This window comes from Suncus etruscus, chromosome 4, assembly GCF_024139225.1.
Source record: "Suncus etruscus isolate mSunEtr1 chromosome 4, mSunEtr1.pri.cur, whole genome shotgun sequence".
Classification (NCBI taxonomy): Eukaryota; Metazoa; Chordata; class Mammalia; order Eulipotyphla; family Soricidae; genus Suncus; species Suncus etruscus.
The window spans coordinates 3,867,529-3,886,314 of record NC_064851.1 but is presented as its reverse complement, the minus strand read 5'-3'; the positions used below and the strand labels follow the sequence as shown (position 1 = coordinate 3,886,314).

The following is an 18,786-nucleotide window of genomic DNA, read 5'->3' as shown; positions in this document are numbered from 1 at the left end:
GCGCCCAGGGTTACTCCTGGCTCTGTGCTCAGAAATCCCTCCTGAGAGGCACGGGGAACCATATGAGATGCCAAGAATCGAACCACTGTCAGTCCTGGATCAGCTGCGTGCAAGGCAAAGGCTGGGTGCCCTACCGCTGTACTCTCTGACCTCTTTGATGCTACCTTGTCACCCTCTCCCAGGGCAAAATGCTAATTTTACCTGTTGGTTAGACCAGCCCACCTTTGGGAGAGACCTATGGAAGGTAACAAAAGGGTGGCCTGAGAGGTGTAAGAGAGTCTGCAGAAGGAAGCAAGAAGTGGCTGGAGGAGTTGGCAACATGGAGGGATAAGAAAACAGGTTTAGGGCCCGGAGAGACAGCACAGCGGTGTTTGCCTTGCAAGCAGCGATCCAGGAACCAAAGGTGGTTGGTTCGAATCCCGGTGTCCCATATGGTCCCCCGTGCCTGCCAGGAGCTATTTCTGAGCAGACAGCCAGGAGTAACCCCCTGAGCATCGATGGGCGTGGCCCCAAAACCAAAAAAAAAAAAAAGAAAAGAAACAGGTTTAAGTTCAGGACGGCTTATGGAGCCTGTTTAAAAGGTTTAAGCTTAGAAGCCACACATGGTGGATGGGGCCTTAATAAAGCTGATGTCTCCCGAAATCTCACTGCCTGTGTATCATTTCCTCGCCCTTTACCCTGAACCTGCAGATCCAGCTGGCGGGAAGGGGTTGCAGGCGCCCAAGCTGGAGGAGAAAGGCCCTCACCCTCCATCCATCACCATCCACAACCATCCAGGACTCTATAGTATGTAATTCCACACTACTTTTGTATTGGAATTTGGGGCCACCCCTGGCTTGCTCCAGGCTCTGTGCTCAGGGATCACTCCAAGTGGATTCAGGGACCCTATGTGGTGGCAGGGATTGATCCCGGGTCTGCTGCATCAAGGTCAGCGCCTTCCCTGCTGTTCTCTTGCTCCAGTAGTGCCCATCACACACATTTCCTGACACGTCCTCAGCTCATTCCTTATCATCGAGGACCAGGACAGAGCGACACATCGTTCTTAGAGCGGAGATAGTACAGTGGGGTTGATCCTGGCATCCTCTGGGGAGAACCCTTTCAGGAAGGTAGGCTTCCGGGGGCTCCTAGGACAGGTCCCCTCCCTCAGTGAATGTCCTGGTGCCAGATCCTGGGCTCCTGGCTGGGTCCAAATCAGGCTCCAAGATCCACATGTCCACCAAGAGGGCCGGAGGAGGTCGGCAGGAGAAAGGCCGACCCCAAGCCCTCTGCCCCGCTAGAGCTGGGAAGATGTAAGGCAGGGCCAAGATGAGTGCAGGGGCCCAAACAGCAAGGCTACGGCAGGTTGAGACTGCCACACACGGCTTTATTGGGGAAGCCCGGGCACAGCCCGGCACGGAGCACAAGGGAAGCAGAAGTTTGGAGGGGGTTCAGGGATGGGGCCCCCGCCCAGCCCAGCCCATGCGTCAGTGACGCTCCAATCAGGGCCAGCCAGGCAGATCTTGAGCCTACCAAGAGCCCCTCACTCCGACAGAACTATCACAGCAGCTGTGCCCAGGGACAGGGTCCACAGGATCAAGGCCACACTGTGGGCGCCACCGGGCCTGCACTCGTCACAAGGCAGCACACACAGCCCACGGTGAGTTTAACGGTGAAGCAACTGGGTCGGCCGGGCCAGCAATCCTCCTGGGTGACAGGCTGCTCAGAGTGAAGCAGAAGCAGCACACCGGGCACACCTTGCACCCTACACTCACACTTGGGACTGCGCCTGGCACTTGGCCACATCCTCCAGGACCAGGGCAGTCTCCCTCAGTCCTCCCCGTGCTGCTCCGCTGGGTTTAGACCTGGTAGAGCGTCTGCAGGAGGCTGTGGCGGGCGAAGGAGGCGGCTTCCAGGGCGACATTGGGCCTACAGGGAGAGGAGCCAGAAAGAATGGGGGGTGGGCCCCTGGTGTTAGCTGTGCCCTCTGTACCCCAGGGATTCAGGGATGAGGCTGGGCTGGGAATCAGGCGCCTGCTCTCGAGAGCAGGCATAGGGCAGAGAACCCTCAGAAGCAGGAGACACAGGCCCAAGTCCAGACACTGCTAGCTGGGCAGCGGCCTGATGGGTGTCACAAAGGCCACATACAGGCCCAAGTGGCCATTCAGGGAGGTGGCAGGGGAGAAGCAGCTTTTTCCAAGGCCCCCTTCCAGACACAGCAAGCAAGAGAAGGAACCACAAGGCCAGTAATGACAGCAGAATCGAGCTCTTGTGGGTTCTCCTCCTAGCTGGGGACTAGGGGCTGGCAGGAGACGGTGGGAGTCCTTGCCCTTTGCCAGGCCTCAGGCCACCCCTGGCACTCCCAAGGCCCTGCAGATGGTTGCAACTGGCCCTGGCCACACCCCTGGTCTGCTCCACAGGGCCAGTGAGCTGGGCTGGAAGGCAAGTGGTGGGGGGACTCACAAGCTGAAGCCCCCAGAGCTTGGACCCCCACCACATGCCACTCCCGACCCATGTGGTAGCAAGGAGAGAACAGGTCCCTCACCCTAAAAAGCCAGGCCTGTTTTTGCTTTGGGCCACACCCAGCGATGCTAAGGGCTTACTCCTGACTCTGTGCTCAGTGGACGGTGGGCTCAGGGGAGCATAATGGATGCTGGAAACAAACCCGGGCTGACTATACGCAAGGCAAACGCCCGCCCCCGCTGTGTTATGGCTCTGGCCCTGGGTCCCAATCGGATCGGAGGCTCCTTGCTGGTGATTGGCTGGTGCCCAGCAGGACTGCTGGAGACAAGTTCCAGGTACCCTGTCCCTGAGCATAACGTGGGCCTGGGGGATGTCCGCACTCACTTGGTGACGAAGGCCTGCAGCAGCGGGACCAGCGCCTTGGGGAAATAGTCCTGCTGCACAGCATGGTTTAGCGCCATCAGGGGGCCGGATAGGCTGGCAACGGCGCTGACCTTGTCCTCGCTCTGCAGAGGGGTGCAAGGCAGAAATGGGGGGAATAAGCTGGAATGGCTGGGAGGGCCTCGACCCACCACCCAGACGAGCTGCAAGTGCCCCCGGGGCCCTGGAGCACTGTACCTTGAGCAGACCCATGTGGATGAGAAGCCGGGTGAGGAAGACATTGGGGTTGAAGGAGGATGAGCCAAAGGCCTTCCGCATCAGGGCATCTGCCAGGCAGAGACAGGGCGGCTCAGCAGCGTCCGTGTCGACGCCCAGGCCGGGTCCAGCCACCCCGCCGCCATCCGCAGTGGACACAGGAGGTAGGACGAGGACACAGGTGCCAGTCTAGGGAAGGACTGGACCTACCAGCAGCGACACCTCGGCCCGTCCCAGTCCTGGCCTCTCACGAAAAGCGGGTATGGGGGCCTGGCCCAGCTGGGGTAGAAATTAAGTGAGGCGTATCACCCCTGAGGGGTGGGAGGTTGCTGCTGGGGGGGGGGGTGCAGGGAGTGGTCTATAGGGACCGTTGGGAAGTGCTGGGAGGCCTGGAGACAGGAGGGCACAGGCCCGTCTCAGCACAGAAAGGTGCTCATGGGGGCACCGAGGAGAAACCCCGGGAGGGGGACCGGGACTGGCAGAGGGAGGACAAGAGCACAGGTCTCAACCCCTAGGCCTGTGTCTACCAGAGGTCGCATGAGCTGAGACACACACCCCCAGTCTCGGGCCCTGCCATACCCACGGCATCATGCACGGCCGTCCTCACAGTGGCTTCGTCCTTGAACACCGAGGACACCTTCAGGAAGGCGAACACCACATTCTCCGGGTCAGATGTGTCAGTCTGAGGACAAGGAACAGCAGCCAGTCACAGAGGCACTGCAGGCCCCGGCCCACCGCAAGACAGAGCGAAGCAGAAGGGGCAGGAAGTCACTGCGCAGGCTGGAGAGACGCCGCCAGGCAGGGAGAAGAGATAACACCAGACTTGATCCCGGGCACCTCATGAGCAGCACAAGGAAAAAACCCCGAGACAAAGCTGGGAACATCTTCCCTGAATACAGCTTTAGGTTGTGTTCCCAAAACAAACACACACACATACAAGAGGGTCAGAGGGCTGGTACAGTGATTCCAATTAAGCCTTGGGGAGGAGACAGACAGATACAGGTGAATGGTCAGAGCACATGGGATCCCTGGGTCTGACCTCAGGCATCACATCTCCCTATAGCACTGCTGAGGGTGACCCTGAATACACCACATTCTACTGAGTATGTCCTGAGCGCCCCCCCCCCCCCAAAAGATGGAGGTACAGTACAGCAGGGAGGACACTCATCCTGCACCAACCCGAGTTCAATCCCCAGCACCCCATATAGTCTCCAGAAGCAGATGATCCCTGAGCAGAGTCAGGGGTGAGCCCTGAGCACCACAAGGTGTGGCACCAAAACAAAAAACAAAACCAAAAAAGAAACATGCAAATGCCACCCGCTGACCCCTTCCTGTCCCACCAAAGAACTGAGCTGGGAGACAATCTTCACGCCCTGGTGGCCTAAGTCTGTTGGGGACAAGTGGTGGGGGCACACAGCAGGAGGAGACACAGGAAGAGAGGTGGGAGTAAGTGGTGGAAGGCAGGAGAGCATCGGAATGCCCAGCCGGCTCTGGGTTCCCCCTGCGCCCACAGCCCCCCTCTGGCCCTGGCTGAGGTACAGCAGGCTCGTTCGTTTGCCACCCGAGAAACCCCCATGTCTGGCCCCATGGCCCCTGCTCAGGGGTGGGTGCGGCTGACCTGCTGAGCGATAAGCGTAGAGCTCTTGGGCCCAAGGCGCAGCAGCTTCTCCGGAGACGGGAAGGCCAGGAAGGTGGAGACATCGGTGGGCGGCAGGGAAGCCAGTGTGGGAACTGGTTCCTAGGAACAGAGTGCAGGGATTGCAGGGGCCAAGCTCAAGCTGTATCCAAAACATGCCAACCCCCCAGCCATCACAGCAGCCCAGGGTGACCTGGCAGGTATGGCCCCTGACAGGTGTGAGAATCGGAGCACTTGGGGTCCCTAGTAAAAGCCCTAACGGGCGGGACTCGGTGCAGCGGATCCCGGCTGGAACCCCAGCTCAGGTGTGTGGGCAGGTGCTTTGGAAAGAGCCCAGGAGAGGCACATCCTCTGCACACTCTAGGGTTGATGCAGAATCTCCTTCCCATGGGGTCATCACCCCCAACCCAGAGAAAAGGGACCCCAGGGAGCCAGGCACTCACCTCACTGTTGGGGTCCAGAATCTTCCGTGGGGGTGTGGTTATTTCCTCCCCTTGTCCTTGCTGCTGCACCCCTTCCTCTTCCTCATCTTCTTCCTCCTCGTCTTCCTCATCTTCCTCCTCCTCCTCCTCTTCCTCTTCGTCGTCATCCTCCTCCTCCTCTTCATCCCCCTCGTCATCACTGCAGAGTGGAGTTGCATGAAGGAAGGAAGCAAATACTCCCAACCCAAGGGGCCTAACCCCACCCCATGAACCCCCATCTACAGAGAACGGGTGTTGGGACACCAAGGTCTGGTTGGTCCTTGCCATTACACAGGACCACACAGGGAAGCCCGTGAGGAGGCCAGAAGGCTCCAAGGTGCTGCTCGGGGACACAGGAAGGGGTTGACTGTAACAGTTGGGGTCCGGGGTGGGGATCACCGAGGGCCACCAAAGGGCAGTGGGGGTCAGGGTTGGCCCAGGAACTGCACCAGAGCAGAAAGGCCTAGTGTCCATGGTGGTACCCCTTTCTGGGCAGCTGCTTATGTGAGAACCACCTTGAGCCTGTGGCCATTCTGGCCCCCATGTCCTCACTCATCTGTGGCCCTGCTGACAGGCCAGCTGAGCTCCCACTCTGCCCACACTGTCTATTCTCTGCTTCCAGCACTGGAGAGACCACCACCACATCGTGGATGCCCCATCCTGACCCCAAGAGCCTTCCTGACCCCAAGAGCCTACCTGAGGGACGCCAGCACCCCAGCCATGTCGAAACTCTGCAGAACCTCCTGCAGCTGCTCACAGCCCTCATCTCCCAGCATGTTGCCTGCGGGGGGGACGGGCATCAGTAGGGCCAGGCAGAGCTTCCCTGGGCCAGGCACAGCCACCCTGAGCAACTTGGGGCCGCCCAGCTCTTACCATTGAGGTCCAGTTTCTCCAGAGACGCCTTGTCTGCCACAGCCTCAGCCACCACCAGCGCTGCATCTTTCTTGATCTCACAGAAGGACAAATTCAGTTCCTACAGCGGGATGAGGGCAGTGAGAGGCAGAGGGCATGAAAACAGCTGCAGCAGGGGCCCTGCCCTCCCAAGAGAAGGCACGGCCCGCCAGAACCCAGGGCCGACAGAGCCCAGAGGACCAGAGGACACACCAGGCCCACCCAGAGCCCACCTTGACCCTTGCTCGAAGGGCCTCCCACACGCACCTTCAGTTTGGGCAGGCCCCCTCGGACGGCCTCAGCAATGGCCATGGCACCTCTGGAGCGCACCAGGCAATCCCCAAAGTTGATCAGCTCCACCTGCCGCAGAACCTTCAGGGTCTGGTAGAAGCGAGGAAAAGAGGATAGGCCCAAGCCAGCCCCCAGGAAAGCTTCCCCCGTCTCAGCACCTGCGAGAGCCTGGCCCGCAGTGCCCTTCCTGCAGCCAACATGCACAGCTAACCTCGCGAATCCATTTCCAAGAGTGCAGACTTCCCCCTCAGCCCCCCCCCACCCCTTGGCTTCCACTCAGGACCCTTTCCAGAGAGCCAGCCCCCCCAATATATGCACCACCGTGTGAGCCCTAGCACCTCTGTACAGCCATGAGAGGCCCACCTCCATGCTGAGCTCCTGACCCCACTGGCCAGGCGTAACTAGACTGAGGGCTGGGCACCAAGGCAGGCTCGAACCCCAGGGCAGAGCCATGAGGAGGAACAGCTGAGGGGCTGGGCCTCCTGCGCCTCCCCCTGGGTCCCCCTTCTGAGCAGCGAGGTGCCTACACATGCCTGCTCGGTGGCCTCACCTTGGCCATGGCCACCGCACCCTTCTCAGTGAAGGTGTTGTCATTGAGGTTGATGACCCGAAGCAGCGGGCTCATGGCGAAGGCCTGGGCCAGCGCAGTCACGCCGGGGTGATTGATCCCGTTCTGTGGCATGTGAACCTCCTCCAAGGTCCCGATGATCTGCGGGGTTGGGGGGGCAGAGGGCAGTGTGGGCATGGTGGGCTGGGGTGGGGAGGGGCAGGCCTCAGAGCGGGCCAGGCCTGAAACCATCAAGGCACTCTGTGGCCTCAGGATAAAGGGAGCTTGCTCAGTGGACGACAGGACCAGGCAGGCCCAGAGAGGCCCACAAAGGAAGCTGCCTGTTTAGAAAGGGCAGGAGGGTCTCAAGGAGAAAGAACTTTGTGCAGCGGGCGCCTTGACCAAGTGTGGGGCCAGCACCTCGGCGTCCCCACAGCATGAAGCCCCCCACCACCTGAGATCTCTGCAGGGCTGTGGGTCCCACGACCAACGTCCCTAAGCATCTCTCTGCTCAGACACCACTAAAGCCCCAGGGCTCCCTCCTCACAAAATAATGGTTTAAAGTGGTGGTATTTTGGGGGGAGGACCACACTTGGTGAGGCTCAGGGGTTACTCTTGGCTATGCGCTCAGAAATGGCCCTAGCTTGGGGGACCATACGTACGGTACGTCAGAGATCAAATTGAGGTCCATACTAGGTTACCGCATGCAAGGCAATACCCTACCGCTCGAGCCACTGCTTCGCGCCCTTTTTTTTTGCACTTTTTGTTTGTTTTTTTGGGTCACACCAGCAGCGTCCAGGGGTTACTCCTACGCTCTATGCTCAGAAATCGCTCCTGGCAGGCTCAGTGGACCATATGGGATGTCGGGATTCGAACCACCACCCTTCTGCATGCAAGGCAAACGCCCTACTTCCAAGCTATCAGACCCGCCAGCTGGAAGGGGATGCAGGCGAAAGGCCTCACTATCCATCCACCATCATCCACCGCCATCCAGGACTCTTATTAATTTAATTGATACTTCAGTCGTTCTCAACCCCATTCTTTCTCACTTTTTTTGTTTGTTTGTTTGTTTTGGGGACAACTCCTGGCTCTGCTCTCAGAAATCGCTCCTGGCAGGCTTGGGGGGACCCTATGGGATGCCAGGGATAAAACCCGGGACAGCTAAGTGCAAGGCAAACAACCTCTCCGCTGTGCTATCACTCCAGCTCCAACCCCGTTCTTTCTCTTCAACCTCACGCTGAGGCGGGGAGCAGTGAGGGTCATGGCAGAACCCCATCTGTGCCTTGAGATGGCAGCACTGAAGGAGACGCTCGGACACTGTGTTGAAGATGCTAGAGTGTGTGTGAGTGAGGTTGGGGCCTGACTACAGAGGTGCTCACAGATCTGGGGGATCTGAGTGCTAGAGGCTTCCTCAGTTCCAGGACGCGTCTCCCCACATATCCTAATGGGGCCTGTGTAGCACCCTTGGAGCAAAGGCCCATGTGCACCAGGTTGGAGGCACCCCCCAAATGGAGCCAGCATTCGCTGGTCTGCCTTGGACCAGACCTTCTCTGGCTGGGCTCCTGTTCCTCGTGGGGAAGGGCAGGGAGAGGTGGCCATTCAGCCCCAAGACAAACCCGGGGTCTGCCTGGAGCTGGCTGACAGACAGCCCAGTCAGTAGTGCATGGGGGCACTCACCCCAAAAGCCTCTGCCAGGGCAGTGGCGCCATCATTCTCCAGGCGGTTCCTGCCAGCCACGAAGACTTTCAGGGCCAAAGGCTGGCCTTGGGCGTTGGATTTCCGGTAACACTCGGTCAGGGCGGCAGCCAGGATCTGGAGGAAGGTGGAAGGCCTGGTCACCGGGAGCCCATAGCAGCCGGCGGCGGAGGGCCAGGGTCACAAACTACAAAGGCCAATTTGCTCTCAGGCCTCCCACTGACATGAACCCTTAGAACACGAGGCCAGAGGAAAGGATTCCCTGAGAGAAGGGGGTCTGCAGGGAAGGGGCGTCTAGTCAGCTCCCGAGTCAGGAACCTGGGTCTAATACCCATGATCTCCTGAGTCCCAGCAGGACTGATCCCTGGACAGAGATGAGTCAGCACTGAGCACTGCTGGGTATGGCCCAAAAACTAAAAATAAATAATTTTTTTGTTTGTATTTTTTTTTTTTGGTTGTGGACCACAGGAGGCGGTGCTCAGGGGTTACTCCTGAGCTTAGAAATCATTCCTGGCAGGCTTAGGGGGACCATATGGGATGCTGGGGATTGAACCCGGGTCAACCATGTGCAAGGCAAACACCCTCCCCGCTGTGATATTGGTCCAGCCCCCAAATAGAATTTTAAAAAGAGAAGACAGAGAGTGAGAAAGAGAAGGCCCCCACACTGTGAGACCAGCACAGCAACAAAACAGTTCAAATAAGAGCAAGACGTCTCTTGCTCACTCCCCCAACTCCTCCCTGTTCCTTTTTGCGTTGGAGGGGGGCCCACACTGCTCAGAACATGAGGGCTGAAGATAGAGGTGCAGGGACCCTGGGCGAGAGATGCCAGCCCAGGAAGAGGCCTATGCAGTTCTTCTTGTGAGTACGGGAGGGGCTGGCCCTGGGCTCCCCCACATGCAGCGCCAGGGCCAGTGGCTGTGCCGGCTGTTCTGCGGGTGCAGTGGGGCCAAAGGAGCCCCGGGCCTCACATGCTGCGGGAACAGCGGGTGGGAGCAGGGATGCAACAGTGCCGGGTCGTCAAGGCAACCCAGAACCGGGAACCGTTGCCTGGCAACACCCCCTCACTGCAGCGGCCACGGTGCTTCCTGGGCTGGAGAAAAACTAGGAGCCAGGGAGAGGCCGGGGCCCACCTTGCCACCGCCGATGCCCATGCCGCAGTTGTTGAGCCTGAGCTCGCGCAGGGTGAAGCAGGCCGGGCTCTTGAGCAGGGCCTCGAAGCCGCGGACGCCGTCGGGCCCGAATGCATTGTCACTGAGGTCCAGCTCCACCAGCTGCGCGCCTGCCGTGATGAGGCCCTCCCCGAGGGAGATCTGGGCACAGAGGAGGCAACATCAGTCAATCCCCAAGACACGAGGTCACCCGGCAAACAGAAACCCGCTTCTAAACACCCCGGTGAATGGCTCTTAATCTTAGGTGTAGGGGCCAGTCAGAGACAGCTTCACGTAGGAGGGGTCATTTGCACTGAGTCTAGGCAAGAATCCGTCCCACATGAGGTGAGATCCCATCTCAGGGACTCCACACGGAGCACTGGTTGACAGAAAACCTCCTGGGAGACCCTGCATGGCTGACTCCCCCCACCTGACCCTCCATGCACAGCCCAAACATCGGAGCCTAATCAAGGCTCTGTTACGAGGCCCCAATACTGGGGCACAAGAGAGGTGGGGCAGAGCCGTAGTGAAACCCTGAGCAACAAGAGGGGCACCAGCTGGGGGTGGAGGGACTGATGGACAGACAGATGGGGATGGGGCTCCCCTGCAGGGCCTCAGGGCACCAAGGTTTACTTTTTCAGTGGCCTATCTAGGCCACAACCAGCGATGCTGGGGCTTATTCCTGGCTCTCCACACAGTGCTATCGCTCAGACCCTCTCAGGGTGCAAATGAAGTGTAAGGACGAGCTCAGTCTTGAGAGGAAGAAATGCTCGTGGAGACCGTGCAGTGTGTGAGGGAGAAGAGGGGAGCCCTCAGCTCGGCTGGAAAATTGTTGCCTGCGGTAGCCTCACCTTTGATCCTTGTATCCTAGCTTCTGGCTCAGCATCCTGGACACCCCGCGCCCCCTTCTCCCCACCCCTAGCCCAGGGGCCGGACCACCTACTCACCAGGGCCGGCGGGATCTCGGACCGCAGCCTCCCCGTGAACATGTCGCTCCAGTGGCATCGCTACGGAAGGAGAAAGGGGAGACTCAGAGTTCGGGGAGACCTCCAGGACAAGCTCAGTGGGGCCGAGACGAGATCCAAGTGGGGACCGTGGGATCCTGCATCAAGGCCTGACCTCTGAACTCTCCTGAGCCCCACGAACTGTCCAGGCCTTGGGCTAGACGCACACTGACCCCCACTTTCCAGATGTGCTAGGGGCTCCTCGGGGGGAACTTTTGTGGTTGTTTGTTTGCTTTTGGGCCACATTCAGCGGTACCCAGGAGTTACTCCTGGCTCTGTGCTCAGCAATCACTACTGACTGCCGACCTTAAGAGATGCTGGGTGGGCCCGGAGAGATAGCACAGCGGCGTTTGCCTTGCAAGCAGCCTATCCAGGACCAAAGGTGGTTGGTTCGAATCCCGGTGTCCCATATGGTCCCCCGTGCCTGCCAGGAGCTATTTCTGAGCAGACAGCCAGGAGTAACCCCTGAGCACCGCCAGGTGTGGCCCAAAAACCAAAAAAAAAAAAAGAGATGCTGGGTGTTGTGTATGTAAATATTTTAGGGGATTAGTATGTTGCTGACCCTAACCTGATTGGTGATTGTGCCCTACCCTAGGGTGTGACCTGGCATTCTGTCCCCACCCTAGGGTAGTACCTGATTCTGCTTCCACCATTGGTTGGTATCTGATCCCACCATTGGGTGGTACATGATTCTGGGGGATAAAAACAAGGGTCCGTGGAAGGCTCGGGGCTTTTTTGCTGGAACTGAGGCTGAGTCTCTGGACTTCAGTCTTGTCCACCGAATAAAGCTAATATTTCCACAAGCCTGACTGTCTGCGAGCTGTTTACCCACCGTTTCACCTCAGAACCATAGGCTAGACAGGGTGGCAGACGCGTGCTCCGAGCTGGAAGAGAAAGGCCTCATCCTCCATCCCTCCATCAGTCAACCTCTTCAGGGGCTGACTTGCACACTGGGAATCGAACCCAGGTCAGCTACGGGTAAAGGCAAACGCCCTCCCCACTGTGCCATCGCTCCAACCCACAGGGAGAACATGAACTCAGGAGGTGCAAAAAAATCCCAGGCCTGTGAGGGCAGAAGTCCCGCCCTACCCACACAGGCTCCCTCCTGCTTGGCAGTGCAGACACACTGGACAGACATGCTGGGCGGGAGGAACATACAGTCCTGCCAGGGACACACTCAGGCCACGGAGGACAAAGTCCTCTCCATGAGAGCCAGCTCAGGGCCACATCTGCCCCAGGCCATGCAGCAGAGCAAACCGGGTGCTGGGCCCTGAACCCAGGCTTTAGGAGGCCAGAGCCCGGCCATGGGACTCAGTGCCAGGGCACCAGACAGGAGGAAACAGAGAGGTTGCATGTCCACAAGGAAACATATCATGCAGCATGGGGAAGGACAGCTCCTGGCTGGTGGATGGGCCTACCCTCCGCTGCCCAGCCCCCTGTTGCCTCACTGTCCTGTGGCTTGCATGAGCCCTGGGCAAATCTGGGAAGTCCAGCCTAGATAGGGTTAAGCCTACATCCTAGGTGCTTTCCTCACCCAAACCTTTGTTCTTTTGACAGACAAAAAGGGGGTGGAGGGGCCGGAGCGATACCGCAGCAGTAGGGCATTTGCCTTGCATGTGGCTGACCCAGGACGGACCTTGGTTCGATCCCTGGCGTCTCATATGGTCCCGAGCCAGGAGCGATTTCTGAGTGCAGAGCCAGGAGTAACTCCTGAGCATCACTGAGTGTCACCCACAAACCAAAAAAAAGGGAGGGAGGGATGAGGGGGACCAGCATCATCCCAGAGAGGCCGCAGGGACAGAAGTGCATAGAAGAGGCACTTCTGGCCTGATGCCTGGACACTGTGAGGGACGTCAGCACCCTCCAATGTTCCGAACACAACACCCCCTTCACTCCGTGAAGGACCCCACCTCACCGCTGGCCGGTCCCTGCCCCCACTGCAGCTCATTCGCAAAAAGGATATGCACAGACTGAGGTTTTGGGGTTCAGCACTATAGCCTCCCCTCTTCCACCCAAGCCCAAGCCCTATCCATAACTCGTACTGCAGGAGGTGGATACATATGCCAAGAGAGAGGTTCGTGGTGGTGCCAGGGAGGGCAGAGGATGTCTCACCTTCAACTCCGACTTCTTCTCCAAGGCCTTGGCGATGACCTTGGCGGCCTCCACGCCCACAGTGTTGCCCTCCAAACGCAGCGCCTCTAAGCCCTCGAAGGCTTCGATTTCCTTGATCACCTCTTGGGCTGTCAGGACCAAAGGACAGTTGAGCCCTCCCTCCCTCACTCGCTCGAGGCCTCTGGCGTCTCCAAGAGCCCCATAGTATCGGGGGTCCCTGAGCGTGAAAGGGAGGCTGAGGCACTGTCAAACCCACAAGATAGGACTGTGGCGTGTGGCGGTTCCAGGACACACGAGGGCAGTGCCTTACGTGTGGGCACTCCTGTTTGACGGCGACAGAACCCAAACCCAGTGCCAACAGGCCTGGCCGAGAACTGAATCATGGATGACTCAGCCATCCACACGTGTTGACACAGGCATACTGGGGCTGGGACCCACGTCGCACCCATCGGACAAGGAGCGCAACAAACATGACCCCCCCACAAGTCTCCCTTCGCTCCCCCAGGGATGATGAAAGGGCAGTGATGAGACAGGGAGGACCTCACGCCCACAGCAGGGCAGCCCACAGCCTACAGCCCAGCCTGGCTCAGGGCCCTCGGAGTCCCGACCAGCAGGTATGCCGATTTCCAGATGCCGGGGCTCAGGACTGGTCAGTGCCACCATGTCCTGGCCAGGACAGGAAAGTTTTGGTCTGTGTCCCGGTTCTAGGTTGCCACATGGCAGAGCCTCTCTCTTCCACCAGATGCTCCTAAAAGGGTCCACATCTAGCCGTGTGCGGCCAGTAGTCCCAGAGCAGCCAGGACCAGGGACGTGAGGCAGGGCTAGAGCTCAAGTTAGGTTTGGGCCCAGTGAGAACTTAAAGGGCCGATGGATGCTTTGCAGGTGGAGGACCAAGATCGATCCCCAGGGATCCAAGGAACCCCAGCAATTTGGGTGTGGCCCCAAGACATAACAAAAGGTGGCTGGAGAGAAACCAGGTGATGACCAGGACCACATTACCAGCAATACCAGGAACAACCTCTAAGCATGGAGCTGGGAGCAGCCCCCACACACAACACTGACAACATGACCCAAAATTTCAAAGCAACTCTCGCTGTATCCAGGAATGCGGCCCTGGGTCCGCCTCTGGCACCCTCATTGCCAACTCTGCATGCCAGCTGGAGTAGCCAGTAGCAGGGAAGCCCACAGAAGACAGAAACACAAGAGCAGTTGGTGGTGGCGGGCTTCTCTCTGGCCACAGCGAAGCCCACCCGGGCCCTCTGCCTCCAGGCAGGACACACACTCACCATCTTCTGCAGTGTTGAGTTTGAGGCTCTTTCCCTTGAAGCTGAGCTGTCCTCCAGCCACCTGAGTTTGGGCCAGTGCCTCGGCCAACTTGGCGATGTCTTCAGAGGCCATGTCGGTCGCGCTGGCGAGCTCCCCCACAGGTGTGCAGACTGCGAAAGCCAAAATTCCACTCCACTCAGCAAAGAATGCCCCGGTTTGACCTCCGACACCCCAGATGGTCTCCCAAACACAGCCAAGAGTGATCAAAGAGAGCAGAGCCAGGAGTAAGTGCTGACCGCCAGGGGTAGCCCCAAAACAAATAAAAACCAAAAAACACCAAGATGCTGGAGTGACAGCACAGTAGAGAGGGCGTTTGCCTTGCACAAGGCTGACCCGGGTTCGATCCCCGGCATCCCATATGGTCCTCAAGCCTGCCAGGGGTGATTCCTGAGCACAGAGCCAGGAGAAACCAGAGTGCCAGTGAGTGTGGGGCTCAAGAAAACAAAACAAGGAATATCAACAGATCTTTAAAAGGGAGTGTGAGGAGAGGAATGGAGAGAGAGAGAGAGAGAGAGAGAGAGAGAGAGAGAGAGAGAGAGAGAGAGAGAGAGAGAGAGAGAGAGAGAGAGAGAGAGAGAGAGAGAGAGAGTGAACAGAGATAAGTAAGGCCTAGCACACAGCCAAACCAGATGTGATCTCTGGCATCACCTGAGTAAGTAAGCTCTGAACACCCCTGGGGATGGCTCAAAGAAAAAAACAACGATCCCCAAAACAACCCAAGAGTGAGGGCAGAAGGCAATTTTAGGGAGCACGCCCCAAAAACTGAAACCTCCCTCTGCATAGAGCACTGTGATGAAAACTGCAGCCAAAGAGACAGACACAAGCACCAACACAGGAACAGGGCCCTCAGTGAGCCTGAATGAGAGCCTGAGCCAAAGTGTGAGCTCCTCCGCAGGCACCACGGCTGCATACAGGACCCACAAGCACATGCTGGTGTGAGCCCCGACACTGACACTATGGAAACCAAGAGGGCGGCTGAGAGAGACCATGAGGCCAGGTTACGGAGGGAGGGAGGGAAGGGAGCCCCAAGGAATGTTCTCCAGTCTTTCTGGGTGGGGTGGGGGAGGTCAGGCAGGGCTTCAGCCACATCCCTGCCCCTTCCCCAGCTAGATTTCTGGAAAAACTAAAACAACCATGGGATGGGGGCCAAAGAGATAGCACAGGAATAGGGCGTTTGCCTTGCACACAGTCAACCCAGGACAGACAGTGGTTTGAATCCCGGCATCCCATATGGTCCCCTTGCCTGCCAGGAGCGATTTCTGAGTGCAGAGCTAGGAGTAACCCCTGAGCACTGTGGGTGTGACCTCCCCCCCCAAATAAAAATTAGCCATGGAGGAGGGACAGCTGAAGAAAGTGGCAGGAGCAGAAATCTGGCGCTTTCAAATCTTGGAGTCACTGTCCCCAGAATCCCCAGCCCACAGCCAGCTGACCTTGGCTGCCCTCTGTCTGAGGGTCCCATGCCCCCAACGGGCCGGTGGCACTGGGACTCAGGTCTCCCATCCCAAGCACTGCCCCACCGCCCGGGCTGGCATGATCCTGGGGGTGGGGCCAGGTGGCTGTGGCTGCCCGGTGTCTGAGCTTTGGCCGGAGACTGGGCAGCCCAGGGAGCAGGTGACCCGAGTCACCATCACAATGACCAGAGGCAGCTCCTAGAAAAAGGGGCTGGACAGGGGCAGAGGGGACCCAAGACTAAGCAGCAAGTCATTGAGAACCAAGGGAGATGAAGGGTGCTTCAAGGATGCCTTCAGCCCGGAAGCCTCCTCCTCCTCCCCCTCTTCCTCCAGCCAACTCTGCCTCCAGATCCAATGCTCCCAATCCCACAGCTCAACTTCCTACGGGCGCCAAGAGTGGGCACCTACCCCCTTCTCTTACCTGAATCCTCATAGGACCTGTTGGCCTTTCTATGTCAATGACCCCCAATCAATCCCCCGAGCAAGGAGACATCTGCTCACTGACTCCACCAACACAGGACACCTTGAATGCAATAGTGCTCCAGGGAGCAGCCTTCTTTGGTGTGGCCAAAGTGATAGAGTACAGCAGGTAGGGCATTTGCCTTGCACACAGCCAACCAAGGTTCAATCCCCAGCATCCCACACGGTCCCCCGAGCCTGCCAGGAGTGATTTCCAAGTGCAGAGCCAGGAAAACCCCTGAACACCGCCGAGTGTGACTCCAAAATAAAACAAAACAATCCTGCCTTCCGGAAGCCGGTGTCCCAAACACCAGGTTTAGCACCTCAGACAACCACAAGAGAATGGGCACGGGGTGAGGGGAGCCTAAAGGGGATGGTTTTTTGCAATGTAATGCAGGCGGGTTGCAGAAGGTTAGGAGAGAGAAAGGGACAGTGACATGTCAGGGATGGGCAGGGAGGGCGAGGGAGGTGACACACAAGACGATGTGAGAGAAGCCTGGGCTGAAGCAGACCTGCAGAGGAAGAATGGTGTGGAGGGAGGCGGTGATCCAAACCAGGATGAGGGCAATGGATGCCCTGTCCACATTTGAGGCCCAGGATTCACTGCCCCACATCCATCACCAGGGAAATGCGCAAAAAGCTGTTGGGTTTGGGGAGGAGCCTCCCTGCAGGTGGCAGCAGACCTCTGGGTGGTTCCTAGACGCCAAATGCTGTGAGAAGACCCTACTCTCGGCTGTGCTGGAGCTGGGATTTAGAAGAGAAGCAGCAAGGAGCCAGATCTGGGGGCTGGAGGGTGGGTTTGTGGTGCAAGCAGAGATTCCTGGGTTTGATGCTGAGCACCCCTAGCCGGTTCCCCCAGCACCGTCAGGGCTCAGTGATGGATCTCCCCGGGCACCAGGAGACGCCAGGACAACAAACAGAAGGGTGAGGCAAGAGGAAGGAGCCGGAAACCTTTTTACAATTCTGCAAAGGGGCCAGTCGAGTAGAAGCTGGGGCCTGAGGGCCCCGCACAGGACAGGGGCTTGGTAGCCAGGCAACCTTCCTCCTGACTCCTTCTAGCCACTGGGCTACTACAAAACCCAGCGGGAATCCAGAAAAGGGGGTGGCAGGGCCCCAACCCCTCCCCTCCCTCCTCCGGGGCTCCAGCAAATGACAGGCCTCAGTTTCCCCACTTGGGGAACAGGCCCAGCCTCTCCCCCACAGCCTGGCGGGTTGAGGCAGGCTCGGGGAGAGGCCTCTGGGGCGCACACATGGCCCCGAGCGGCGCCCCAATCCCGGCAAGTGAAGGGGCCCCACGGGGATCCCCAGATCTTACCTACCGCGTGGGGCGACCCGGCCCGGGGCGGCGGGGCGGGGGTGGCCTTAGGGTGCGGCGGGTCGGAGGAGGCCGGGGTGGGCGCCTCGGAACCCCAAAGTCCTGCCCGCCTTTCGCTCCGCTCTCCGAGCACTGTTGCCGCCACCACCTGGTCTCCTCGGGGCGGCGATGATGGCGGAGGAGGAGGATTTTGAAAGCCGGCAGTTTCTTGCCTTCGATCTGATTTGTTCCTGTCCCGGGCCGGCGTCCTCCGACCCCGCCCGAGCGCGAGGCCTTTCGGGTAATGTAGTCCCGTACTCCCGTGAACTAAGCGTCTGGAGCGCGCTTGAGAACTACAAATCCCACAAGGCACCGCGACCCGGCGCCGCGCCGCGCCCCCTGCAGGCGGCTTCCAAGCTCTTGCTCTTTAGGCATTCTACCTGGAGGAGGAGAAAGACTACAACTCCCAGAATGACCCGCTCCGTCTTTCCGGAAAGTTCTTTTTGGAATAACTTTATTGACAAAAAGGAAAGGTGGTTTTTTTTTCTGCTGAAGGCTTTACTGCTCCTTCATCATCTTCTTCTTCTTCTTCTTCTCCTCCTCCTCCTCCTCCTCCCCTCCTCCTCCTCCTCCTCCGTCTCTTCTTCTTCTTCTTCTTCTTCTTCTTCTTCTTCTTCTTCTTCTTCTTCTTCTTCTTCTTCTTCTTCTTCTTCTTCTTCTTCTTCTTCTTCTTCTTCTCCTTCTTCTTCTTCTTCTCCTTCTCCTCCTCCTCCTCCTCCCCTCCTCCTCCTCCTCCTCCTCCTCCTCCTCCTCCTCCTCCTCCTCCTCCTCCTCCTCCTCCTCCTCCTCCTCCTCTTCTTCTTCTTCTTCTTCTTCTTCTTCTTCTTCTTCTTCTTCTTCTTCTTCTTCTTCTTCTTCTTCTTCTTCTTCTTCTTCTCTTCTCCTCCTTCTCCTCCTCCTCCTTCTCCTCCTCCTCCTCTCTGGCCCAGAAATCCTACGGTAGGCATTTCTAGCACGACAGCCACGGGAGTGAATGTCAGTAACAGGGACAGTGACAGGCATCAAGAAACAGCCTTGGGGCCCGGAGAGATAGCACAGCGGTTTTTGCCTTGCAAGCAGCCGATCCAGGACCTAAGGTGGTTGGTTCGAATCCCGGTGTCCCATATGGTCCCCCGTGCCTGCCAGGAGCTATTTCTGAGCAGACAGCCAGGAATAAGCCCTGAGCACCGCCGGGTGTGGCCCAAAAACAAAAAAAAAAAAACAACAAAAAAAAAGAAACAGCCTTGGGAGGGGAGAGATTTGGGACATTGGTGATGGAATGTTGCACTGGTGAAGAGGGGTGTTCTTTACAGGACTGAAACCCAACTACAATCGTATTTGTATCACGGTGTTTAAA

General features: G+C 58.2%; 1 protein-coding gene across 2 annotated transcripts; it reads right to left on the bottom strand.

The window, feature by feature from the left end:
- Positions 1–1,342: 1,342 nt before the first annotated feature.
- Positions 1,343–17,698, bottom strand: RANGAP1 (Ran GTPase activating protein 1). 2 transcript variants are annotated; one of them, XM_049771579.1, is made up of 16 exons: positions 17,412–17,698; positions 14,147–14,296; positions 12,861–12,988; positions 10,692–10,751; positions 9,727–9,906; positions 8,579–8,713; positions 6,905–7,063; positions 6,331–6,444; positions 6,046–6,145; positions 5,869–5,953; positions 5,155–5,332; positions 4,694–4,813; positions 3,655–3,757; positions 3,058–3,146; positions 2,824–2,945; positions 1,343–1,905 (listed from the first exon to the last, which is right to left on the bottom strand). In XM_049771579.1, the coding sequence occupies exons 2-16, from the start codon at positions 14,256–14,258 to the stop codon at positions 1,836–1,838; spliced, it is 1,755 nt and encodes a 584-aa protein (XP_049627536.1). In that variant the 5' UTR covers positions 14,259–14,296; positions 17,412–17,698; the 3' UTR covers positions 1,343–1,835. The 2 variants fall into 2 exon arrangements, with proteins under 2 accessions (XP_049627536.1, XP_049627537.1); XM_049771580.1 differs by having other exon boundaries at positions 17,416–17,698.
- Between the last annotated feature and the right edge of the window lie 1,088 nt (positions 17,699–18,786).

What these genes read in the sequence shown, in the direction of transcription:
- RANGAP1 (XM_049771579.1), bottom strand. Translation starts at nt 14,258, where the DNA reads ATGGCCTCTGAAGACATCGCCAAGTTGGCCGAGGCACTGGCCCAAACT. An exon ending in CTACGCTTATCGCTCAGCAG is followed by an intron (nt 3,758 to 4,693) that starts GTCAGCCGCACC and finishes CCTTGTCCTCAG; the next exon opens with ACTGACACATCTGACCCGGA. An exon ending in CTGCAGGCCTTCGTCACCAA is followed by an intron (nt 1,906 to 2,823) that starts GTGAGTGCGGAC and finishes CTCTCCCTGTAG; the next exon opens with GCCCAATGTCGCCCTGGAAG.